The 26,543-nt window shown below is 42.9% G+C and overlaps 2 protein-coding genes and 1 non-coding gene across 5 annotated transcripts; all 3 read left to right on the top strand.

Moving 5' to 3' along the window:
• The first annotated feature begins 298 nt into the window (after nucleotides 1-298).
• eef2k (eukaryotic elongation factor 2 kinase) lies at nucleotides 299-13,229 on the top strand. Of its 2 annotated transcripts, XM_034558570.1 has the most exons (20): nucleotides 299-583; nucleotides 1,151-1,398; nucleotides 1,899-1,958; nucleotides 3,615-3,715; nucleotides 6,014-6,074; nucleotides 6,162-6,199; nucleotides 7,064-7,235; nucleotides 8,107-8,256; nucleotides 8,335-8,467; nucleotides 8,560-8,687; nucleotides 8,994-9,207; nucleotides 9,326-9,390; nucleotides 9,625-9,702; nucleotides 9,949-10,005; nucleotides 10,226-10,291; nucleotides 10,746-10,877; nucleotides 11,510-11,698; nucleotides 11,779-11,903; nucleotides 12,065-12,243; nucleotides 12,713-13,229. In XM_034558570.1, the coding sequence occupies exons 2-20, from the start codon at nucleotides 1,159-1,161 to the stop codon at nucleotides 12,820-12,822; spliced, it is 2,298 nt and encodes a 765-aa protein (XP_034414461.1). In that variant the 5' UTR covers nucleotides 299-583; nucleotides 1,151-1,158; the 3' UTR covers nucleotides 12,823-13,229. The 2 variants fall into 2 exon arrangements, with proteins under 2 accessions (XP_034414461.1, XP_034414462.1); XM_034558571.1 differs by lacking the exon at nucleotides 10,226-10,291 and having other exon boundaries at nucleotides 317-583.
• A 552-nt stretch (nucleotides 13,230-13,781) lies between these two features.
• Nucleotides 13,782-13,863, top strand: trnal-aag. Its single transcript has one exon. It is a non-coding gene; the product is annotated as a tRNA-Leu (tRNA).
• Nucleotides 13,864-14,021: 158 nt separating this feature from the next.
• polr3e (polymerase (RNA) III (DNA directed) polypeptide E) lies at nucleotides 14,022-26,187 on the top strand. 2 transcript variants are annotated; one of them, XM_034558573.1, is made up of 21 exons: nucleotides 14,022-14,165; nucleotides 14,917-15,021; nucleotides 15,916-15,966; nucleotides 16,097-16,174; nucleotides 16,263-16,378; nucleotides 17,196-17,278; nucleotides 17,456-17,563; nucleotides 18,268-18,317; nucleotides 18,421-18,540; nucleotides 18,670-18,755; nucleotides 19,341-19,385; nucleotides 19,489-19,580; nucleotides 19,987-20,107; nucleotides 20,274-20,355; nucleotides 20,462-20,521; nucleotides 21,074-21,231; nucleotides 21,317-21,378; nucleotides 21,476-21,930; nucleotides 23,863-23,940; nucleotides 24,995-25,117; nucleotides 25,191-26,187. In XM_034558573.1, the coding sequence occupies exons 2-21, from the start codon at nucleotides 14,983-14,985 to the stop codon at nucleotides 25,245-25,247; spliced, it is 2,064 nt and encodes a 687-aa protein (XP_034414464.1). In that variant the 5' UTR covers nucleotides 14,022-14,165; nucleotides 14,917-14,982; the 3' UTR covers nucleotides 25,248-26,187. The 2 variants fall into 2 exon arrangements, with proteins under 2 accessions (XP_034414464.1, XP_034414465.1); XM_034558574.1 differs by having other exon boundaries at nucleotides 14,898-15,021.
• The last annotated feature ends 356 nt before the right edge of the window (nucleotides 26,188-26,543 follow it).

The following is a 26,543-nucleotide window of genomic DNA, read 5'->3' as shown; positions in this document are numbered from 1 at the left end:
ACAACGTGTGCTTTATGTGTGTAACGTTTTGTCGGAAATTCCTGAGTCAACTTTCCGAGAGTCCCCTTCTCGAGAGCGTTAATCTAACGTTACCGACTCTACGGTTTTGGCGTTAGTAGTTAGTTGTTTACTCGGTGCTGCTTTCAAATGCTCTTCCGTCGTCGTTTTAACCGATTCACCCGTTTCTGTCTTTCAATTTAATTGTTATGTATGTATGTATTTGCGGTACATGCGGTACGTGCACCCATATAATCTTGCTCGTGTCGGGTTTTCTATTTCCGTGAGCCTTGAAGGCAGCAGGATGCAGGGGTGTGGCTTCCCGTTCTACGTGCTCTGGGCTCGCGTCGCGGTGGCGGACGGTAACAAGAACTACAACCCCGCTGCCAGGCGCGTTCCCGGACCTTCAGGATACATTGGAGAACCAGGACCGAGTCGGGCTGGTCCGGGATGAGAGTTTAGCCTTCGCTGCTGCTGCTGCTTCCTCCCTATCTGTTTTAACTTCTCACTGAAACCGCGAGACGGAAGAGGACCCGTCCAACGTTACAGTCTGTCAAGATACGGTGATTTAAAGACGTGTTTGAAGGTAGGTTGTGTTGGCCACAATAGACCAAACTAACGTCAATGCCTTTGGATTAACTCGTATTGCATCATCCTCTAATATAATATACACAATCCATGGTAGCTGCTGAGTTTATGTCTGTGATATGACAGCTCACGTGACCGCACTAGCACATTGTTGTGCAGGTTGTTTATCTTGCTTGGATCTGCATTCCTCTCCACCAGCCATCTGGACATCTTCAAACACAATTTGCTCCTCGATTGCAGTTGCGGAACAACATATATGTTTATGGCTTTTGCATGCTGACGCTCACAATTAATGCCTTAAATCAACATCACATAAGAATGTATTTTTTGATTTTATGTTATATTCATATGAAGGTAATGTCATGGTGCGGGCACATCTAAGGCAACACAGATAACTCTCTCACATGAGATGATCTGCTGTGCATCTATGTTGCAGGGTTGTTGTTGTAAACACTTACTTACATGGCTGCCTGCCACAGATTAACTCCACATTACTTTCCACTTGGTGCCCTTCACTGCTCTCTCGGTCCACTCACACTCTTCTCCTGTCTGATCAACACCACAGCAGACATCATGGAGGATGACATGATGTTCAGCATGGAGGAGGAGGGAAGCGCCAAGAGGCCCCTCGTCCAACAAAGTGTCCCCCACCAGCGGGCCTCCTCCCTCAGTGAATCCGCCAGTGATGACGAAGACCACTTCATCTGCCCGATCTTGGACGACTCCGCCAAAGACATCTGTCACTACCTGAAGAATATGGTTTACACCCGGCAGCTGTCAAACTCTTTTCCGAAGAGCAACTTTATGTTCAAGGTGAGCAACCGCCTCGGCAACATGATGCCAAATGGAAGAGTATCAGAACATGATGGAATAAAGTGCTGAGGGATTGTTTAGTTCTTCAATTGTCTGTGAGAACAGCTCTTTGCCTTATTAGGAGATATGATCTGTACATGCCTGCACACACAAACGTACCAGCATGTGTACATCTATTTACTGAAGCTGTGCAGACACCTCTTAACTGCAATCTCACTGAAGAACAGGAAGTTCCAGACAGTGTTTTTCACTTCATGTGATTATGTTGCATATAAACACGTCTCTCACCACTTTGAGTCGGGCCTCCTCCACATGTGAGCGATACAAGGGCTGGTCTCTGATAAGACCCCCTGGACTCCAGCCAAATGCCCGGGATGTGTACTGTTGCTGTTTAAAGCAACAAGGCAATTTATGTTATCTGAACTTTTTTAATTTTGCAATGTAATGTTTTCTTGTTTGTTGATGAAAATCCGTACATTTTCTTTACCTTTTCTGCCTAGAATGAAACAGAAAAGTTGGCAGAACCTCGACCGTACAGGGTTTTGTCACCGAGAGCACGGGTACGTTATATATCAGTTATATCTTCCTTCTCTCCCTCTTCACCGGTGACCACCTGTGCCTCCCTTTTCCCAACTGCACTCTTTAATTTACTTTACTTTTCCTTCACTTAAAAAAACAACCACTTTTGTAACCACATACTTTCAACCTCCTCTCATTTCCTCTCTTCATGACTGCTGTGTATTCTAATCAATTCATCCTCCCTTTCTTCTCACCGTATCCATGTGTTTTATTTAATCAATCTACTTTAACATAAAACATGAATGTTATACTGTTATTTCACCAAACTACACAGAAAATGTGTCTTTTTCATTGTCGTTTTGGTTTCAGAAAGCTTTTAAAATGCCTATAGATGCTGCTGCTTTATTCTCAAAGTGCATTTCAGAAAATGAAATCCCAGAAACAAAGTAGAGCTTAGACTGTATTTTCAGTCCTGCACCATGTTGGTCTTAAAGCACGGAGAAGCTGCACACTCCAGCAGGGGAGAGAGGTTCAACGTCAGCTTTTTTGTCACAAACAGCCGTGATCCTCTTTCAGTTCAAAAACCTGACCCTCCACATTTCTCTTCATGGAACTCCCTCGATCTATATATGAACATGTCCCGAACGCCCGCTGCACAGTGACCAGTGGTGTACGAGGAATACGTGCAGCTGTGCAGTGCTGCGTGGGTCAGGGTTCTGGGTTACCGGAGCAGGTCTGGATTACTAGTGACACTTGATTCCCACCAGAAAAGTTATTTATTGCTTATGGCACGGCGGCAGATGGCCAAGAAACATCACATGGTTATCACATTCACATTGAGGGAGCAGTGAATGGAATGTATTTCACTTAATGTTATTGAATAGGAGACCTGGGTTGACCCCAATTAATACATGTTTTCTGAGGCCTGCCTAACATTTAAACCCGATGTACCCCTATCCTTTTTATTTGAACGCGTGTAGATTTTCTTTCTGGTTTGCATTGAAGATATGTTTTTTTTCCCCTTCATCCCATAACCTTTCTTTTCTCCTGATTTCCACGCTGCTGCAAAATAGGGATGCACCAATCTGACCCCCGATCAGATACCGATACCTGGGCTTTAGGTGTCGGCCGATACCGAGTACCGATCCGATGTTTAATTAATAAGCAGTATGCCTCACTGTGTGGAAATGACTGGGATCATTCTTTTATCTGTAAGGCAACAACAAGCTTAGCTTAATCATTGCTTTACTATCTTTGTTAAACAAAATATTACAAATAGATGGTTAGATCTGAATTGTTATTATTGATATTAATGGTATCCGATACCAGATCAGCCCATTGTAACGGATAGGTCATCCAGTGATTGGAGTCAGATTGGGGATGATATCAGTCCATCTCTACAACAAACCAAATAAGTGTAATCATCCCTGAGTCTTGTTGATAAGTTATCCTCATTGCGGGCTCCCCTAGCCCTAAACTGATTAAATACAAACACTTTGATCAATACCAGAAAGATGCTTAATGCAGAAACAAATTACTTTGCAAAATTAGCACAATAGAGAGAGAAAGTGTAGTGCAGAGAGCACAAAAAAAGGCTTTGAAATGCCTAAATTTCTCCTCCTGCGAACCTGATTTGTCCTTTGTCTTTGCATAAAAACTAATACTGTCTGCTAATAAGTGGTGTTTGCTCGTTCCAGGAGCTTTGGAAACACGCGATCGAAAAGGCCAAAGCGATGCCCGACCCCTGGGCCCAGTTTCACCTGGAGGAAATCGAGACTGAACCCTGCATTCGTTACAGGTACGAACAACTGTGTGTGGCTGTCAATCAACACAGAAGGCTTTTTGAGTTTTTGTAGCAGTAAAAAGGACACGTTTTGCTAACGATGGCTCAGCCCCATCAGGTGTACCAGTGAGCCATGACAGTTAGCCAGCATGCACAATACCAGGAACATAGAACCAGCCTCACCAGTCATCATCTTTCCCAGGTCGCCTATCCCTAACCCATGTTTTGCCCCATGTTACAACCTTGTTTGACTTCTTCAGAACTTCCAATTAAAGCTGCATTATTTGCTATCTTTGGTGGTCGGCGTAAATGCAACAAGCTGTAAACACAAAACTCATTATCAATTCACAAAGTTTATTCTATGGCTATTTGGCTGCTAAATGCTCCACTGTGTTTACCACTTGGCCAGGTAGCGTTGAATAATAATAATCGGACTGCTTTGACCAAAAACAAAGCTGATGAGAGCGGTGAGATGTTGCGGGGCTGGGAAACCAAAACATTTAACTGGAAATATGCTATACATTTAAGAGGAACTACAGTACTACTAACGAGTACACAGTCATCTAAGTCTTTGTTATGAAATATTGATAAAATGGTGTTAGTCGATGCTGCTATTCACATTTGGCTCATATATGGGTTAGTGGTGCTACATTTGATCTGTTGACAAACATTACTGCCCCTCCACTGGGCACATTGATGCCCTTTGGCCTGCCCAGGTCTTTTTTTAGCCCTCTCGTCCTGCAGGTGGGAATACTTGAGCGTTAACTCAGATATTCCAGTCAACATGGCGGCTACATGAACATGCACACCTCTTGCAGAGCTCTCGTACACATTATATCAAGATACACAATTAAATGAGTGTTTTCAGATAAGAAAGAATAGTGTGTGTGTGTGTGTGTGTGTGTGTGTGTGTGTGTGTGTGTGTGTGTGTGTGTGTGTGTGTGTGTGTGTGTGTGTGTGTGTGTGTGTGTGTGTGTGTGTGTGTGTGTGTGTGTGTGTGTGTGTGTGTGTGTGTGTGTGTGTGTGTGTGTGTGGTGTGTGTGTGTGTGTGTGTGTGTGTGTGTGTGTGTGTTATGCCCGTTACATTACAAACAGGACTGGGATTTGACTGGAGAGAGGAGGGATTGTCAGGAGCTGGGATTAGCCTCCGCTTTCTCTTTTCATGTGCTAATTTTACCCACAAGTAACCAAACTCCTCCTTCCCTCTCTAAACCCCGACCCCCACCCTGTAGTATAAACTAGAAGGAATTAATGTCACGTTGGTACGCTGTGTTCCTCAGGTTGAAACGGTTTGTTGGCAGAAAACAGTTTGGAAAAGTGCTCTGTTCTTGTTTCAGTGGAGGTGGAAAGCCCAATACTGAGTCTGTAGTTCAACGTCACCCGGGTTTCAGCTGTGAACACTCGCAGCTGCAACTACATTACATGCAGTATTTATTAACTCAGGACACACGCGCCGCCAAGCCAAACAGACACGCTGACCCAAACATACAGTGTGTAGACACGCATTTGTTTCGCCATATCGACTGCATGCGTTCCTCCCTAATTACATGAGTTTAAATCCCAAAAAGTAATGGCTGCAGAGACAGAGGGCCCTCTCTTTTGGGAAGAAACACAAAAGCACACACACACAACTCCTCTGTTTCATTCCTCACTCTTTATTGTTTTTCCACAGAGGAAGCCAGATGCTTTATGTGCCGCGATGATTAAGTATTCATAATGAGCTGTTGACATAGAAACTCCCTCCGAGAGGGCAAAGAGTAACTTGGCAGAACAGGTGGAGAAAAAAAAAAAAAAAAACTAGCACCAATTTATTATCTGTGGGTCATTTTCTCCCCAGAGAGCAGAGTCACATGACCAACAGTCTCTCGGCCACTCTGCTTGAAAGTAGACGTTGTTTTAAAGAGCTGCAGTAGATTTAGTATTACATATTATTGGACGTTGTGCTGCCCCTAAAATAAATGATTTTGATTAGTAACTCATCTCCAGATTTGTGTGCTAACTTCAGCACGCGAACATGCTCCAATGAAGGTGCCAACATTCTGATGTTTAGCAGATGTCATATTCACCGTCTTAGTTTTGTGTGTTAACATGCTAATATTTGCTAATTAGCAGGAAACACTAAATAAAACTGAGGCTGATGGAAATGCCATATGTTTTGCAAAAAAATTGGATTACAAACCAAAGTGGACAAATGGAAATTTTGAACCGTTGGATTTGATTTGATGTGATTTTAAAGAGCAGCCATCATGTTCAGAGAGCCACATTTGAGTTGGCATTTAAATGTTCATTTAAATTCCCTGTCCCTTTTCGTAGGTACAATGCCATCACAGGAGAGTGGGCTCAAGACCAGACCCACATCAAGATGGCTGCCCAGGTATTACTGCTCTTCAGATAAGGATTGTATTCCCACTATGAAAACAATAAATATATTCTCATATCTTGTCTTATTTATTTCTCACAGCCGTTTGGGAAAGGTGCCATGAGGGAGTGCTTCAGAACGTAAGTTGGAATATTTTTCTCCATTCATCAGTTCTCATCCAGCAGTTATTAATGCCCTCAGGTTCTAGTAACAAAGGCCTCAGTGGTCTCGGTGTAAAAAGAGCAGAGGGTTATTTTTAATGGCGCAGGAACACATTCCTCACATTTCTTGCTCCGACTCGAGAGGACAGCTGCTGACAAATTCTGTCATTTCCGAGCCAAAGATGGTACGGAAAATGTCGCACGATGGCCCCGGTGCTTCGGCTCAATTGATCCCCTGGTTGTTTATTGTTCTGGCTTCTTCATGCCACTGCAGAATGAAAGAGAGGAGGTATACTGGTCTAATTGTTCATGTTTAAACCTCAGTTATGTGGGAAATGTGAACTAGAGGCATCCAACAACCTCCCACAAACTAGCTGTTTGCAGTATCCCACAGAAATATTCCATTCTGACAAAACCTTGAGCATGAAAATAAATCATCCAGCTCTTACAAGCCCAAACCAGTACAAATAATAAAATCAGGAACGCTAGTATGCGGTCCCTGTGGGATTTGTACATATAGTGCAGAGCATGGACATTTTATGTGTGCATAAGAAGTGGACGTAGTCATCGTGACGTCATCCATTGGTTTGTGGACTACGGTTTTGAAGTCCTCGAGTTCGGCATTTTGGTCGTCGCCATCTTGTTTATTTTGCAACCAGAAGTGACACGAGAGGGCGGAGCTTCTGATTGAGATCATCCAGAGGGTTGGCGCCTGGTACGATAGGATGTGGCTTTAGTTGTGTGTATTTATTACGGTTTCTATCTGTGAGTGAACTATAAATACATTGAAATATAACTGAAATACCGCTCAGTAATGTAATATCTTATGTATTTTCCCTCCAGGAAGAAGGTGTCAAATTTCTCACACAGCAACAACTGGAAGTCAGCATCTAACTATGTGTCCAAGCGTTACATGGAGACGGTGGACCGGACGGTTTACTTTGAAGACGTCAGGCTGCAAATGGAGGCCAAACTCTGGGGAGAGGAGTACAACCGCCACCGACCCCCCAAACAGGTACAGAAAGAACATGTACAGTCGTCTGAAGTGCTGCCTAGTTAACAGGACCATCAGTGACCAGCACAACCCTCTTAACCAGTGTTTTAATCTTAGATTTAGGGATGGAATCATTATTTTCATTATCGATTAGTTTAAAATTTAATTGAAGCAATTGATCGTTTGGCCCATGAAATGTCCAACAAGTGTGAAAAATGTCAATGAGCCCAAAAATATTTATTTTGGGTTTTAATCTGCATCAAAAATAATTGCCGTTACTCAATAATACAATGTGTGAGATTATTTTTCACTCTAAATTCAGTAGTTCACTAAAACATCTTATCTCAATATTAAGAAATCCCACCTGCAGCCAGATCTGCACCAAAAACTACTAGAAATCAGAAAACATAACCTTTCTGGTGATTGTATGTATGTGTGGTATTAAGCATATTGTGTTATTAATGTTATTATGCAAGGTAATATAAATATGCTTTGATTATACGCACACATATTTCTAGATTAGTTTCAGGTTTCATCTTGGGGCTCAATTCAATTAGCGTTTGCGTTTTAATTGTTCAGACTCAAGAATTGGGAGTTAACTTTCATCATAATAGAAGGACAGTAAACAATAAAACTGAGAGTATCAGTCGCTGCAAAAAACAATGCACTTGAGCGTGTTCAAAATTGTCTGTTTGGTCTATGTTTGTCTTGATATTTTTACCTTTTAATATTCCTTAGGAGCGGCTCACTGCACATCTTGTTTGTGCATGTGACAAATCATCCATCATGACATTAGCATTACGTAATCATCAGCCCGGCTGCTCTTCATTTGGGCACTGAAGGACCTGTACTGCTGGGACGCGAGTGTTGTTTACCTCTCTCTAATCCTCAGGTGGACATCATGCAGATGTGTGTGATAGAGATGACGCACAGACCAGGTAAACCTCTCTTCCACCTGGAACATTACATCGAGGGCAAGTACATCAAATACAACTCCAACTCTGGCTTCGTGAGGGACGACAACATCCGACTCACCCCACAGGTGCGCTGCGTCACCTTTTTAGTGTTAATACACGTTAGAGCTAATACTAAATTATTAATTTCTTTTTGCATCCATCAGGCCTTTAGTCACTTCTCTTTTGAGCGATCGGGCCACCAGCTGATCGTGGTGGACATCCAAGGAGTTGGAGATCTCTACACTGACCCTCAGATCCACACAGAGAAGGGGACGGACTTCGGAGATGGAAATCTAGGTACAGTTCCCCTTTTGATGCTGCTAGATACACGTGTGACGTGAGAAATTATATTATGTATTATTTTTTTTTAAAACATCCCTGTGTTCCAGGTGTGCGAGGCATGGCGCTGTTCTTCCACTCCCACCTGTGTAACAAGATATGCAAGAGCATGGGCCTGACGTCTTTTGACATTTCCCCTGCAGAGAAATCCCAGCTGGACTGCACCAACAAACTGCTTGTAATTGTAACATTTTTATAATAATAAATAAAGTGTCAGTCAGGGCCAGGGGAAAACACAGTGGGTCAGGGTAAAAATAGTTAATAAGTAGTTAAGATAATAATAATAATAATAAATAAAAATGTCCAAAAAAATGTCCCTAAGATTTGGAAACTCGTAGATTCCAGGGCAAGTAGCTCAGCCCGCGAGGGAATCGACTCGGAAGCTGGACGACCAAGTATAGAGAAGAGGGAGGCTTATCTTCAAAGTATTCTGCTTTTTCTGTTGCCGTTTCATCAAAAAAAGATTGCTCTCCTTTTATGTCAGAAGTCAGCCAAGACGGTGCTGAGGGGGTGCGAGGAGCCCTGCGGTTCTCCTCGCGTTCGCACCATGTCGGGAAGCCGGGCGCCTCTGCTGTTGTCCCGCCTGTCTGCGACGTCTTCTGTGGACGAGAGCGAGGTGGACTCGGTGCCCTGCTCCCCTCTCACGCTGCCCTGCTCCCCGCTGGCTGCATATGGATTTCTGGGAAAGTCTCCTCTCGGTACGGTGTCCATGAACAATGTCATTACATACTGCACGTGTGTTACAGTACATTTTAATGTAGTTAAGCATGGTGTCCACCATTCAAATAGTTTTGTATTATTTCTACATTTTTACAGGCTTTTCATTTATCGGAATGGGCGAGCATGAAAGACACAATTATTACAACACAGGTGAAAACAAGGTGAGCGATAACTCTTAACTACACTGTAGTTAAGTCAGTGTAGCTCAGGTCCATGTTGAGTCCCAATAGCTCCAATTAAAGCCTCTATTTTTGTCCTTTTACATTACGTTTGTATCTATTTCTATATATAAACGGCTCACACTTGATCTTCTGATCTTTTAGCTGCTCTCGGCAGTGCTGCCAAACAACTCCCACGAGTCACTTCACTGGTTTAATATGCATTTCTGTCTGTAGGACTCTGATAGCGGCGGGGACAGCGGCTATCCCAGCGAGAGGAGGAGTGAAGGAGACCCGCATGACCATGTGGACGGGGTAAATATTTACGTCTGACTTTTGTTTGATTTAATTTTGACCGGGATTTCGGTTAATTTATTTATTTAATTTATAGACCCACTTGTAAGTTTACTCACAAATATTATCTCAAACAAATGATTATCAAACCCCGACATGTTAGACTTCTCTTGTTCACTCTCCTTTGTCCTTCAGTCCTCTCAGCAGCTGTTTCCCACATAAAGAAAAGTGTAGGTTTTTATAAATGCATGTTGTATCGTCACTCAGGCCCATCATCGCAACCAACGGCATCATTCAGAGTCGGACGAGGACAGTTTCAGACGGGTAAACAGACGTAGAGACAACAGTGTGTGAATGTCATAATCACCATCACCGTGATCAAATACCCTCCTCTGATTTCCCTCATCCTTGTTTTTCTTTCTCTTTGTCTGTTTTCCCTTTTTTTTCTTCTTTTCTTTTTCTCATCACTTAATTTAACAGCAGAAGTCGTTCCTCACCTGTCCTCTGATTTAGCTCCTCCTGCTCTTTGTGTTCCCCCCATTAGAGGAAGATGGCAGCGTCTCCAAGAGCCACTTCAAACTTAAATTCTTACAATGCCGAAAACGAATGGGTGATTATTTGCACGGAGGCTCGTGACGCCAGGCGGTTTCATCGCTATCTCAAGTTACATTTGATTGGATTACACTGGATGCGCCTTTTTGTTTTGAATGAAAACAAAAAAAGCAAAAGGCAAAGAAAGCAAAACTGAGATTTGGACGGGAAACACCATCTACCTCTGCTTCACCGACTCCGTCATCTTGCTAATTGTGTGTGTGTGTGTGTGCTCCTGTTCCCATCATGCTTTACATGATTTTTGCATTCACTGAGTCCTACATGGACGTACTCCTCCAGCTCTGAGCTGTGTCATCCATCAGCTAAAATTAAAAAGCAAACTTGTCTGGCTGCGTACACTCCTGAGTGTTCATATCCCTTCATCCTATGATTTGTTTTCTGACTATTGTGGTTCAGAGCGTCACCGTTCCTTCTCCTTCTTCGTATATCCCTGACTGCCTTTTCCTCCTCAGCTGACGGAGGAGAATTGGAGCTTCTACCATTCGTCTCGCGCTCACGTCCACCGGTCCTCCTGTGTGGCCACCGAGGTGGAGCGGCTCAGCGCTCTGATGCAGAAGAAGATCGGCCAGTCGGTCCTCGGGAAGGTAAAAGATCAGATCGGTTGGTTTGACGGCAATAAAGATGATGTGTGTGTGGCCGGGTCGAAGGATTGAAATGAACTCGAGCAGGAATAAACCTTTCGACAAAAACCTCACACCTCACACACATTTACACCAAACACAGATTGGTTTAGTCTTGATCGTAAAAAAAAAAGGAGCACATATTAAATTGCTGTGTCCTACATGGGGATTGTATACAGTATATGCAATATGATAAGCTTTCAGCTGTTAGTATACAAGAAATCTAATTTCTAAGATCTTGCTGGTACTTTCTCACCTGAAAGTGAACCTGGTTGGAATTCATTAGTTTGTAGTTAGGGATTGGGACGCATTGCACAACAAACAACATCCATTAAAACAGTTTATAGGTCAAAACAAACACAGTTATCGTAAAGAGAGCGGCGGGCGAAAGCAGTTGATAAGAAGGCAAACAATTAGTATCATTAAACAAAACACACTTGATGAATTTTAGCTCCTGTCAACACCACCTGGCCCCCATCCTGCATTTCTGAATTTCTCTGCTAAGTTTCTGACTCCGCCTGCGTCTGCTGAAAGCTGCTTTTCAAGACGAGTTTCATGTGTTGAATATATTCTGGCTCCCCTTCCTCCTGAACCAGGTCCACCTGGCGTTGGTGCGGTACCATGAAGGGGGGCGCTTCTGCGAGAAGGACGAGCCGTGGGACCAGGACTCGGCCATGTTGCACCTGGAGAGAGCCGCGCTGTGCGGAGAGCTGGAGGCCATCGTGGCCTTGGGACAGTGCTGTCTGCAGCTGCCTCATCACATACTGCCGGAAATGGGGCTGGAGGTGCCGCGCAAATTTATTTAGCCTTTTGCTTTTGTACAGCGTCAACTCTTGTGTTTTAACATGGTCTGTGTTGTTGGCAGGATAACGCTGGAAACAAGATGAAAGGTTTCAAGTACCTGCTGCTGGCTGCGGAGGCCGGCGACAGATCTTCTATGATCATCGTGGCCAGAGCCTTTGATTCGGGGATCAATCTGTCAGCTGACAGGTCAGTGATTCAGTTTTAACTTAACTTGTATTATGAATGGACTTGTGGATGAACATACGATATGATAACACTGCCCCCTAGAGGGATTTCTAGAGAAGATAGTACTATTTTTGCTAAAGGGTTTGTGCACTATTTATTTGTTGTTATTTTCAATTATCCAGAAAGCGGAACTGGGAGGAAGCGATTCACTGGTATGAAAGTGTGTTGAACATGACGGACTACGACGAGGGAGGAGAGTTCGACGGGACGCAGGACGAGCCTCGTTACCTGCTGCTGGCCAGAGTGGCAGAGATGTACCAAGTGGGAGGCTGCAGCCTCACCGCAGACCCAAAGAGAGCAGGTTGGACCCCATGCTGGCTTAACACCTCAATGTGTTGAATACACATTATTTTAAGGAATAGTCCACTGACATTTTCCATCTCAAGCTATAGCTTCCTTGTAGCTCCAGCGGAGAGGTGGTTTGAGAGACTCATGCCACAGGATGTCGTTGTGATCCATCATCAGCTGTGAATCTAAGCTTCAGAGCCTAGCGGGTTGATTATTTGGTACTCAAAAGATAGATTTTCAGTGCAGTGTTCCTTTTAAAATAGTTTACTGAGAATGGGCAGAGTTGTTTATTAGATGAGGCTTCTTATCGACCTTCACTGCTGGTTTCGGTCTTTTTGAGGGATTTGTTGACAGTAAGAAAATGTTCAATATCAAAAGCCTTTTCTTGAGTGTATATCTATTGAAAGTTTCTCATTAAATGCCATTGTGTATATAATTGCGTCTGCCTCCATCTTAACGGCTCCTACCATCCTTCTCTACAGGTGATCTGTTTACAGAAGCAGCAGAAGCTGCCATGGAGGCCATGAAAGGTCGACTGGCTAACCAGTACTACACGAAAGCTGAAGAAGCCTGGGCGCTAATGGAGGAGTAATTTTAGATATACTTTTTTATTACAAAAAGGCCACCGGCGTTCATTTTTACACATACAACCGGAATGGGTACAGTTTACATATTTTTATTGTATGATATTATCTTTTTGCCATTTGCTGTGTGTGTGTGTGTGTGTGTGTGTGTTTTCAGCCAACTAGAACCGGGCTTAAATGTCCAGGTTTCTGTTCTTCTTTTTTCGGTTTCTTTTCTTCCATTCCCTGTTCTCTGATTACCTTTTGACCTTTTGACCTTGTGAATGTAGTTGCATGGAAGAGAAGGTCTAAATCATCAAAACAATGACAATAGTTTACCTACTTTTCTCTACATTCATGTTGGAAGAATGCATGTTTAAAAATTCTTGGAATATAAAACGATTAAATAAAGTTGGCTTGTAATGGGTAAACACATGCCACTATTCCTGTTTTCTTTCCAGCGCTCTGTCATTAAAGGTCTGTTACGTGTCTTTGGACAGTAAAACAAATGTTTAAAAGCATTTCTTAATGTTGAGTTCACTTTTCTCAAAACACTTTAAATGGTTCTCGGTATAATAGAAATAATAGAAATGCTGCTCACATAACAGTTCATCGAATGCAACCAAAGCACTTTGTCACTCACAACACAATAAACTAAAAATGGATTGCGTTTTTATTTTCAAACAAGCATCCCATACAAAACGAGAAAGAATATATACTTTGATGTTTTATGTAATGTTTTATTTGGAAATGTATGCACATTAATTCCAAAATGCACCCAATTAAACTCACGTAGTTCCTGTAATGCAATACTAAATATACTATTTACGCTACAGTATATAGATGGTAAGAAATTGAAAATTAAAGTCACGTCTATATTTTAAAGTGACCTGCGCATTTCTTTGAATAATTGGGGGTTATTTATTTATTTTCTTTATCCTTTTTATTTATTTATGTAACTCTGAGCAACTTTTTAGCCCTCCACGGGGGTAGCGTGGCCGAGCGGTCTAAGGCGCTGGATTAAGGCTCCAGTCTCCTCGGAGGCGTGGGTTCGAATCCCACCGCTGCCATAATTTTTATGTGCATTCCTACCTAAAAGTACCTCCTACAAAATGAATGAACTATGAAATGCAGGAAACTCCACTCTAGAGTCAAAGAAATAATGTGATTAAAACCCCAACTCTATAGTGATCTCGCTGTGCATTATGGGCACTGGCTCCTCCCCACGTGTCTGTGGAGCAGTCAACATGGTACCGACACCGACAGACTTCAGCTGCCCGACCTAGGACACTACTTCTCCTCCTCACGCAGCACATTTCTGGACTTTTCAGACACTAATGAGAAAGCGAAAACTTTAGAGTGACGTGTGCAGGTGAGCTCTCAACACATTCTGGGTGTTGTTTTAAGAAACCAAACGGGCCCTTGTGTGTTATTTTGATGTGCATGTTAGCACGCCAAGCTAGCTCGCTAATGCTAGGCTGCATGTTAGCTACTTTCGTTGCTCGTACGTTTGTTTACAGGACATTTAAATATCGATCTGCTGGTCTTTGTCCTGCTCTCTTTTGCAAGTGTATGTATTTTGTTAAACGGTACGTGTTGAATAGCGTAATACCCCGCACGTGCAGGACAGGCCTGTGACAAGTGGACTGGAGGGTTTGTTGCTAGCTTGTTAATCGAGCTAAACTAGCCAGAAATGTGACTTTCTACAAATACTACAAATGAGTGTTATTATAAGCTGACGTCGTGTATTACGTGTTGGCTACATGGGCCCTTTGTCACACAGTGTCACAGATCGGTGGTTTAATGCAGATTGCATTGTCTTGCATCATGTGAGATGTAGCTACCTGTTTGTATCAATCGTAGCATCATTTGACAGAGTGCCATGTCTGGCTGAGGGCTAACTTTGGGGTTTTCATTGTCAACTTTCTTACGTTAAGTGGGAAAAAAAAAGATGTATAAATAAATAAATCTCTCGAAGACTGATGTAACCTGGACATGCTGAATCACAACACCAACTGACTACCTGCCATCGTTTTGTGTGTGAGTGTTATATAACCAGTTTGGGTGTAGCCACAGTGATGTGTGGCTTTATAATCAATTCCAGAGTGTGTCATGGTCACCAGGTTGGATCTCTGAGATCTGCTGCTCCGGCTTCATCTCCTCTCCCCTCCTCGTCTGTCCACATCAATATGGCCAGCGGGGATGAGGATGACCCCATTATAGAGGAGGTATGTCTGCAGGCCAGTATCAGACTGGAGATGTTTTAACCCACACAGACTTTATCCTGAGTAGCCTTTGTTATCTGTGCTACTAACCGCCATTGTTGTCCCAAAACTATTTAATAGGCAACACCATTTTACTGGGTGACATTGTGTTTTTATCATCATGAACACAGCACTGTAGTTTATTTGGTACCATAAATACTGTATATCAATACACCGTAAGAAATAGTCCTTAACAAATGCACCATTTACTCCTGTTTTGAGTTTAATAAAGACTGCAGCGCCCAGACATTGAACTGTATGTGTGACAACGTTTTACATCGTCTGTAAGAATGAATGATCTTCGGGCCCAGAAGGTTACAGTATAGACATACAGACTCGTAATCCTAAAACACTGTCAGGGGATTTGCTGACAATAACGCCTGTCACAATATTTAATATATCGACCGTGGGAACATTTTAGGTTCAGGCTGAATTAGAGACAAGTGTTGTTGTTACTTATATTTAATTTATGATAATATGTTGTTGCTTTGCAATTGTTAACAAAGGTCCCAACTATTGAGACACAGATTGGCAGGATATTGCCTGTGAATTACTCTCGATACCCCTAAATCTTTTGTATTTATTTAAGTACAACTTGTGTTTCATTTTATTTATGGTTTTAGTTGTGGGGTTTTATTTTGTAAATCTCTGATATATATATATATATATATATATATATATATATATATATATATATATATATATAAAGAAAGGGATTATTATTATGCTATTATTCTATCATTGCCATTATTATTATTTATTGGGCAATATAAGAACAGTAGTTATTGTGACTGGCTTGACTGAGACGACTCATCAGCTCCTCAAATAACTTTGATGAATGTTTCCCTTTCTGTTCAGATCGATGTGTATCTTGCCAAAAGCCTTGCAGATAAGCTGTATCTTTTCCAGGTAGGTTGCACTTAATGCTGATGAGTACGACTCTTTGTTTCTACAAGTTATCTCAACTCTTTTCAACATGTTCAAGGTGTCATGAATCACTCCGTAGTCGCCTATATTTATTTTATTTCATCCTGACTAGTACCCTGTCCGACCATCCACTATGACCTATGATGATGTCAACCACTTGACAGCTAGGATCAAACCCAAGCAGCAAAAGGTTTTAAAAAAGGGCTCTTTAAAATTTAAATCCATCAATGTAGAACGTGTTTGTAATATATATATTTTGTCCCACTCAATAATAAAAGGTGGAGTTGGAAATGGCCATCGACTCATTGAGTCCAAACTACTGTCGCAGTAAAGGGGAGCAGATCGCCCTGAATGTGGACGGCACGGTTTATGACGAAACCAACACCTATTCAGCGTGAGTCCACCGTGAAACCTCATCTGCACTCGGTAACCTGTCAGCATGTTACCGTCTAATATGCCAGTGTGAGCGAGTGGTGACTCGCCACCATTGCTGTAAAGCAAAGCGTCAACATTTTGAGAAACATTCGCTAGATGAGACGATGGATACCAATCTCACGTTTGTACGTCAAGTATGTAGCTGCAGCCCAGGCGACGGTTAGCTTAGCATAGAACCATCTGAGCATTACGTTATAAGATGAAGTGTGTCCCAATACATAGTAAGTCAAAGCGGCATTACAAAAATATCAGGCTGTCCCACTGCATCGAGGTGCATTTCTATCAGTACGCCAACCCGCATGCTTTTTTGGCCATTCTGACCCACAATCCTCTGCGTAGTACGTCCCAATTGAATGTACTAAATTCTTGGCAGGGAACAGCAACTTTCCAAAGTCACCACCGCTTTTCAGAACCAGGAAGTGGTTCAGCACCTAACCGCCCTTAAAACGGCAATTGTGATTTCCCACGGACACGTGGGATATAATGTGTTAATTAGGGAGATTTTGTTTCAGTTGGACAGAGCTAGGCTAGCTGTTTCCATTCTTAATGCTAAGCTAAGCTAACCAGCTGTTGGCTGTAGCTTCCTGTTTACTGTACAGGCATGAGTGTGGCATAGATCTTCTCCAACTTTAGGCAAGAGTGCAAATAAGTTTACTTTCCAAAAACTCGAACTATTTCTGTAGCATTGGATGAGTTTTGGTCAACTAAGAGCAGAATTATTAACCCCTAAAATCTCAGGCTTAAGTGTTCTTCTCTCTCTTTTTTTTCTTCTTCAGGAAAGTGATGGATAAGCAGTCCTTCACCTCCATCCAGGCCACCACCAACACCTCCAGATATGCTGCTGCTGTGTTTCGTAAAGGTCTGATTTGAACCGGCAGTCCACTTTAGCACCTCGCTTGTGTTTTTGTTTGTCTTAACCTCGTCGCTGCTTCTTGTAAATACCCGTGTGTTCACGGTCCGTATAAATCGCTTGTTTACATCGAAAATAACCACATTTTCAATATATTCATTTGAGATTGTTTTATTTGTATCACAGGTGAGCTTCACGTCACACCTCTGACGGGAATCCTCCAGATGAGACCGAGCTTCTCTTACCTGGACAAGGCTGACACCAAAACCAGAGAGAGGGAGGCGGCCAATGAAGGTGTGCCAGTTTTAAAAAATGTAATAATTAAGAGATTAGAGTACATCGATTTTTTTCTTCTTTTTTTTTTTTAAATAACGAAGAACAAGAGGCAAGATTTGTTTGTATTTTTACTCTTTCGGTGGACTGTTGTCTTTTATTATAATATTTAAGATTAATCAATGAATGGCTGACTAAATGACAACATTCAGTGTTAAACTAAGACTAACAACATCAGAATCTAAAACAAGTATATATTTCAAAACTGCATTGATACATTGATTGATGGATAAGATGATCCACAGAAAATTAATCTGCATCTATTTAGATTTTTTATTAAAGCAAAAATGCCACAATACTCTGCTTCTTCCTCAAATGTTAGGAGTCGTCTTTGTTTCATATAATTCATAAAAGCCATTTTAGCAGCGCATAAAGAAAATAAGCTTTGCGTGTTTTGTGTCATTTGATCAGCTTTTGTGGAAACAACCAATCAAACTATTCAACAAATATTGGCCGATGTTGCAACCCAGAGCTCCTTCAGCAGGGCTCACGTTTTTTGCAGAAATACGACATTAAATAAAGAGTTCCAAGTTGTGTCATTAAGAAGAATTCTGTTCTATTTTTGAAGAAAAGAAAAATACCCATGATGCTTTTGCCAACTTGTAATAAAAAAAAAAAAAGGCTTAAAACACGACTGTTATGTGACCAGAGTCTTTGGTCTGCAGGTGGAGATTCCTCCCAGGATGAGGCTGAGGAGGACGTCAAGGCCATCACGGTACACACACACTCACTCATGATCACACACTCACACTCATGATCACACTGAACCAATCATTTCTAAAATATATACATGAACTCTGCACGTGTTTCCCCTCCAGGTGAGGTTTTCTCGACCCGAGTCGGAGCAGGCGCGGCAGAGGAGGTTCCAGTCGTACGATTTCCTCCAGAAGAAGCAGGCGGAGGAGCCCTGGGTTCACCTGCACTACCACGGTGTCAAGGTAGGGGAGCACTCATCATCAGGCGACCTCCGTCCTCGACACAATGCTTTGACCATTAGTTTTGGGGTCGTGGGCAAACGTGACGGATCGTGCTCTTGTTTTGTCTCCGTCGTGTTATTTACATTTTAGGATGGGCGCTCGGAGCATGAAAGGCAGTACCTGTTCTGTCAGTCCGGCGACACCTCCGAGAACTCTGAGCTGGTCAAAACTCCTAAGTGAGTATCAACGAATGTCATTTGAATGAATGACTGTGATGGGATGTCACGATATCGGATACAAGCCATGATTTACGATACCGTGGTTAAAAACAAACACTTAGAGCTAGTGTTAGGAAGTTAAACAGCTCATAATTCCCTCTATTATCTTTTATATTACTGTGAAAACATCTCCTTAGAACTGTATTTTATTCAGGTTTCTCGCCCAAAACTCAATTTTACAAGATTACATTTTGAACACATTGCGTTTACTATTATCTTCCCTGGTTGTCCATAGTCGTTCCCTATTTTTTAATTGATCATACTGACCTTTGTAACTTTATGTTGTAACTTTATGCATCTACATGAGTATTTTCTGCCACCAAAATGCTTGTTTGGTCAGATTGTAAATATCACACGTGGATTTGATGTCTGATAGTGGTGACATCTTATTCCCTGTGTTCAGCTTGTCTTGATTTTGATATATCTTCAGGCAGGATTCCAGGCTTATTGGTTCAATTCTTCTAGTTCGCCTGTCCTTATTTCATTTCTGATGGTTCCCTCTTTACGTGCTCACTCTTTTTTTTCCTTCTTTTTTTTGTGCAGGGAGTACCTGGCAATGCTGATGCCCCCTATTGAAGAGGAAAAATTGTAAGTATTCCTCCCCCTACTAGCCAGTATGAGATTTAAAGATGACGACAGTCACAGACAGAGATGCTTCATTGATATTTTCCTCTCGTTCTGTGTTTGTTAGTGTAAAACCAGTTGGTCCCAGTAATGTGCTCTCCATGGCTCAACTCCGCACTCTGCCACTGGGAGAGCAAGTCAAGACCCTGATGAAGAACGGTAGGCCGACACATTTAAGACCGAACGTTGCACATTTAGACGTGTGTGTGTGTTCGTGTGTGTAGTAAATGCAGCATTTACAGGTAGTAATTTACAGTAGGACATCTGTTTAACAGTTTTTCTTTAAGCCAGACGGGTGCGACAAAGACTTAATATCTATGTTGGACATTAGAATATGACTTAAAAAAACTTTTTCTAAAGAGTTATTGACTGCATTCAGACAAGTTCCCTCCGCAGCTCGTTTTCAGTTGGCCATGTTTTTACCTTTTTTTTTTACACGCAGTCAGGTTTTTTGCTCTGTACATTTCTCACAAACATGAAATGCATCCTATTTATACCCTATAATCAACATTCAGTTGGGTTGTCCTCCCTCTGGCAGTGATATTTTATATTTTCTGGTCTTCAGTCAAGGTGATGCCGTTCGCTAACCTGATGGGCCTGCTCGCCTCTGGCACTGACTCCACTGCAGCGCTGCGCTGCATCCAACAGGTGTCGCTGTTGGTTCAGGGCAACTGGGTTGTCAAGAGGTGAGAGAAAATGTTACTCAAAAGAGTTTTAACAGACTAAAGGCATTTTAAAGTTTGACAGAACTTGGCAGCCTCCAACGAGAGTGTGTGTGTGTGTGCCTTCACCTACACCTGGCAGCAGAGTGACATCTCTGCGTGTGTGGTTTTCTTCTTTTTTTTTCTGCAGCGATGTTCTGTATCCCAAAAACACCTGCAGTCCTCACAGTGGCGTCCCTGCTGAAGTGCTCTGCCGTGGCCGAGACTTTGTGGTGAGCTGCTGTTACCGTTCACCCAAAGTTAAACCGATAAAAAAGGGCCGAGCCATTAGAAATGTGTTGTTTTAAAGTCATCGTGACGCGGTTGTTTCTTTTGTAGATGTGGAGGTTCACTATGGAGCGATCTGTGATGAGGAAGGAGATTGCAGCCATCATCAAAGTAAGACCATAATTCCCAGAATGAGCGATTGTTCCTGCTTAATGTATTGACATCGCACGATGGCCCAACAGATGCATCATTGCTAACATGTTTTAGTTTTCAACCATTTTGTGTAATTCGACCATCTAGTAAATATTTGAACAATTGCAAGTTAGCAGTGGAAAAACTCCAAATTGTCACCACCACCCAGAGGCTGCTTTTCATGGTAAATTAGTCTCTTGGGTGCAAGGAAGTTGTTTGTGGAAGTCGACTGGATCTGGATCTGGAATGATTTCTGAGTTTCCTTCTGATCTATTGGAGAAATAGTTCAGGTTCTTACAGCAAGCCTCTACAAGTTATGTTGGAGGAGATGAATTTTCATTAGTTTTTGTGATTTGCAAGACCACATATGGAGATGCTCGGTGCCACCACTGTATCTCACGGTTGTTTAGATGCTGAGCAGCTTCACTGAAGCCGGAGTGTCGCTGAACTTCCCGACGCCTCGTGGCTACATTTGTTCCGTTCATTCGGGTAAAAAGAACTAACAACGTCTTCCTCCCTGTCTCCTGCCAGCTTCCTCCAGAAGATGTGAAGGAGTTCCTCGAGCATGTGGCCGTTCCTCGAGTCAACCGGGGCTGGGAGTTCCTGCTGACTACTGATGCAGAATTCATTAAGAAACACCCCGACATTGCTCACAGGCAACACATGCTGTGGCTCGGCATCCAGAGCAAGTGAGCCACATTTTAAACTGACGAATCGGGGTGTTGTCAGTCATGAAAGTGTTGTCAAATGCTGTATTTCTTTTTCCTTTTTAAGGTTGGAAAAGGTCTTTAACTTCTCCAAAGAAGACTTCAAGTCAAAGAATCCCCCGTCGCCTGGTGTGTACCGATCCGTGTTTCTCACAGCCAGCTGTTAACACGTTTGAAAATGAAACATTTGGCAGAATCGAGCTGATGTCTGCGTGTTGTTTTCCAGAGCCTGTACACGTCAGCGGGGAGGAGCGTCTGAAGGTGGCTCACGAGCGCGCTCACGGAAATAAGTCGTCCCTACAGAAGGACCTGGACGGCAGGCGGGCAGGAAGCAGCGTCCAGGTCAAACAGGAACCCGTCAGCGACAGAGAAGACGAACCGATGGACACCGCCTCCTCCTCCTCCATCCCCAACGGTTCTGTCAATGGGCACCCCGGTGCCACCTCCCCCGCCTTCGATCACACCAACGGTACCGCCGGGGACGCGTCGTCCCAGGAGCTGCAGGACTTTGTGATAAAGACTTTCAAGAAGCATTTTGTACTGACGCTGAACGAGTTCAAGAGGCTGTTGAGCCTCCACCTGGCCTCCATGCCGGTGGGCCGGAGCGTCTTCCCCTCCATCTCGGACCACATGCTACAGGACGCGATACTGCTCTGCCAGTGCAAACAGATACTGGTGCCTGTGAGTATTCAGGCTGGATTTCCTACTGTCAAAACGAAGGAGTTACAAGGTCTTGGTTGTAAAACTCCCAATTCATTCACACTGGATGCTCTTACTTTCCTTCTTGTTCTCCAGCATTGTTTTAACGATTGTTTCTTATTCCCACGATTCGAGCCCAACAGTTGAGTGAAATGTAAACTCCATCAGACGATAGTCGGGTAAAAACACTGCACGGGGCTGCCGCTCTGATGTGGGCACGTTGCAAAAGGAATCGGTGAGAGAATGAGGAGAATTTTGAAGTATAATCACACCGTTTATATAGCTTTACGACAGGAATTTTACAACCAACTGTTTTTCCCCCCCAAATCTCAACAGTGCAGATGAAGCAGGCTTTCAAATGTGAATATTTTCAGTTTTACTCTATATATATATATATATATATATATATATATATATATATATATATATATATATATATATATATATATATAAATAAAACATTTGGGTATTTAGATAAAATGATTAATTATATTAAATATGTATCGTAAGTTGCTGCATGGTAAACGCTAATAATAAGGATAACATCTGCCACCATTAGAGTTCACACTGTTAGTTGATTGAAAATAATCAGCAGCGGTTTTGAATATTAATTAATTGTTTCAGTCTTCTTTTTGTTTTTTAAACAAACGGCCACAACTTTGCAATTTGAAGACATGGCCTCAGAAATTATGATGGTCATTTTGAGGATTTTAGATGAATTGTAAGAACGCAGTCCTGCGCTACCGATTTAAACCACGATCCGTAATATTTCTGTGGCTGTGACGCAGGATAGCTCGATGTGTCTTATTCTGCATGTTTGAACAAAACATTGATAGTTAGATCTGATTTTGAAAAGCTAGAGTTTTGCTCCGATCAGATCGAGAGCCTTTTGTGAACAAGCAGAGCTCATGGTCCTCTGGTTCAAACTGCACATCCGATTTAGAAGTGCTGAGATGGAGACTGGGGTCCATGTCTATTTAGACTGCCTGCAGGGCCAGTTTTTTTTTTTTTTTTCTTTCAGATATCAGTTTTCAGAATAACGACATTTAACGGCCGTTTCGCTCGTGAGTGCTTTGTTCCTTGGAAAGCTACCGGTAGGTGTACTGAAGAAATGCAGACCCGGTTCTCATGTTCCACTTGAGTTCCAGCAGCCACCTGATACATCAGTGTGTTTGGTCCGTCCTCTGTGGTTAGACTAACGTTGCTGTTTGTATGCTTAATGAGGATGTTTTCTGTTTCTGTAAGCTGTGTTTTTTCACTTGGTGTGGCGTTTGCTCGTAGGGCAGGAAGTGGCGTGAGCTGTGCCGCATCCTTTTGTTGCATGAGACAGCCAGGTCACATGCCAGGACCAGCCCTGTCCTGGTTTAGGTCTTATCCAATCAGCATGCTTGACATTAGAGGATTTTAACCACCGCACGGGGGAGCGACTGGCCGGACGTCATCTTTGTTTTGCAACAGATTATTGGCCTCGACGCAAAGCTCATTACCGCTCAGAGAGGGGACTAAGCCGGTTTGTTTGTAGACACCGGCAGATCTGGAGTCAGGCGATCTGGAGTCAGGCGATCTGGAGTCGGGCGTTTAGATGTCTGACAGTTCGTGGATCAGTTTTTAAAGATGGTAATCCTCCTCGGTGTTGGTCTTTCAGGGCGCAGCAGCGCTCGGCCTCGAATTGTTTTGTCAACGGACAAATGTGTGCGTGAGAAAGAGAAAAGCAATGCCGTCTTTAGTTAACCGTTGCATAAAATAACACTTGGTATCACGGCTTTGATGAACATGCTTTGTTATGTTTGTTATGAACACACTTCACCGGGCCAAACTCAGGGCTGAGGGAAGAGCAGGAACTACCGTGGCAGGTTTTGGGATTTGAACTGCCGAAAGCTTTTCTAACATTTCTTATCTCCTTCCTCCTTTTAGTTTCCTGCTCAGTCCACAGCAGCCCCCGATGAGCAGAAGGTGTTTGGTTTGTGGGAGACTGGACAGGAATTCGACAAGGTAAACACTTTTTGAATGGGGTTACAAGTTAATTTCACAACATCCTCCTTGCCTCCTGACTCTACATGCAGCCGTTTGCAGTTGAAATGCACCACAAACCACAAGTCAGAGCCTGCATGTCGGAAACCAGCGTGTCGTTTCATTGCTGCAAAGCAACACGGAAGAGAAAAGTAGGACGGGTCTCGGTTTGTAACGCAAACCGCAAGTTGAAGAGGCAAAGCTGCACGCCGAGTGTGTGTTTCTCTCTCTGTCGTGTTTGCGCATTGCCGATTGTGGGTTGTGTTCATTGGATCACACGACACAGCGGCGGTTGTTGCAGACACACCTGGTTGAGGTCTATGTTCTACTGGGTGCACCTTTTCTAGCTTGAGCTGGATTTTAAGCTTCGTTTATACTCGCCTCAGTGGAGTCTTCGTAGGTCCTGCGTGTGGTCGCGGTGCTCGCTCGTGTACCTCCTGATTTTAAAAACACTATTTGCATGTCTAGGAATTATACAAAATAGGCCAATTTGTTTTGAGTTGCCTCAGAAACAGATGGGCTTAAAAGTCTTCACTTTTTCTATATTCTTCCAACCACGTCCAATTGTTTACATGATATTCAACCTTTTTTGTTTCTTTCTAACTCATGTAATACTTGACCTGTTTCTTTACAGGGCTTGTATTACAGTAGTCTAGAGATGCGACTTTACAGATAATAATTACATTCCCTCCTCTGCATTGTGGAGGATGGCTTCTGGCTTTTTGCCAATTACACCTGCAGTCTTTGGGCTTCTCGTTGTCTTTTTGATTCTTCACAGTTCATGTTTGTACGTCCTTCAGGCGTTTTAGAGCATAAGCGCCTCCGTTCACGCTCTACGGCGCCAGAACATGAGTTAGCTTTCAAGGTGCTGGTCGATGGATTTTGTTCTATCCCCGCCTGCCCATTTCCAGTCTTCCCAGTTGCCTGAGATTTATGGATGTTCTTATCTAACTCGGGGCATAAAAGCAACTAAGTGTATTTCCCAAAATGTCACCTGAAATTAAGATCTGTGCTTTCTTTTTTCTTCCTCGCGCAGCATCGTCGGCTGCTGTATGACCTTTTCAGCAAGAACTACCGCATCAGGAGGAACGCGGTCCATGCCAAACTGTCTCAGGAGTTCGGAGACACCCCGAAGGCGGACGTTGACCGGCTGCTCCATGTGAGAAGAGCGATGGCATGCACCGTTATCTTTTATTTCGATCACTGATCTAACTTGCCGTCTGTTGTTCCAGGAGTGCTGCATCAGCCACGCGGGGATGTGGTACCTGAAGGGAACGATCCAGTCCTGACGCTGAGAGCATGCCCGCCCTCCCCTCATCGACAGCCAATCAAATCCTCTCTCGGGTGTCTAGTGGGAGGGCATCCATAGAGATGAGAGCCAATCACAATCACAGCTCGCCCAGCTCTGAGGGGCGGGGCGATTGGAGGACAAAAGATGTCAGCCGCCTGCTCGGAACATGAAGCTTTTTCTCGGTTCAGCTGAAGCATATCTGACATTAACACGAGCACTCTGATGTAGCGCGGAGGATAGAAACTCCTCGCATCCTCTCAATAAGAGTGTCTGATGGGTAAATTATGAACATAAAAAAATGAAGATATAGCAAGATATATAAATAAACGGTTTATAAGTAGAGTTTGGGATTTCTTTTCTTTCTTTTGGACCTCACGTTTGAATATTTTGTAAATAAACGTTTTCCAGATAAGGATGGAGTTCACCATCTAATGCAACGTGGCTGAAAATCCTTTAATTTTACTCCTCAATTTATACATTTTGCCAGAGGAAGCGGGTGTTTTACTTTATAGTATCAACAACAAAGCAAACCTTGTTTATACGCCCTGAATGGTCCTTTCCTCCATCTTTGAGCCGACTTGTTTAGAGTATTAACTCCACGCTCAATACGCAATTGAAAGAGTTGAGCTTTACGATTGAATGTGACGGTTGCTTTATTAAAACGCATGGAGGCGCTTGGGGAAACGTTGCCAAATTCATGAGTCGGCAAAACTGAAACGTAAAGAGGGGGAGAGATATGCAAAAAGTCCCCTGATGTCATTTTGCTCACATGGTACACCTGAAGCCTCTGGATATGTGTGCACCTGGAGACATGGTCCTCAAACTAGAGGGAGGAGTGGATTAAATGGCTGATGTTGTTTTCTGTACAGAGTTTGAAATGGTTTTCTTTTGAGAGAGACTGATTTTGATGACTGACAATAAAGATGCAATGTTGAATATGTTTGTTTTTTGGTCATATTTTGTTCATAAATCCTGGATTTCATTCAAAGAGGAACCTTTGTTTTGCCTCCATCTAAAAGTGCCTCGCAGGACGAACTCCCACCCACTACAAGAGGAACAATGATACTTTGAAACCCTCAGAGTAGAAATGTAGTAGTGCATCATCAAAGCTGTATTTTTGTTTGTTATTTTGCTCAATAAACATTGTTAATGTCGACTTATCTGACGTTTTCTCCTGTCGTTATTTAAAGTCATCGGTATGCAACCTTATAGAGATGGGAACCCCAAACGTCAACCTGGATTAGTGAGGGGACTTTTTTTTTTCTTTAAGGATCCCCTCAACAATATATTGATT

This window comes from Cyclopterus lumpus, chromosome 19 (genome assembly GCF_009769545.1).
Source record: "Cyclopterus lumpus isolate fCycLum1 chromosome 19, fCycLum1.pri, whole genome shotgun sequence".
NCBI lineage: Eukaryota > Metazoa > Chordata > Actinopteri > Perciformes > Cyclopteridae > Cyclopterus > Cyclopterus lumpus.
This window is presented reverse-complemented; position numbering and strand designations above follow the sequence as displayed.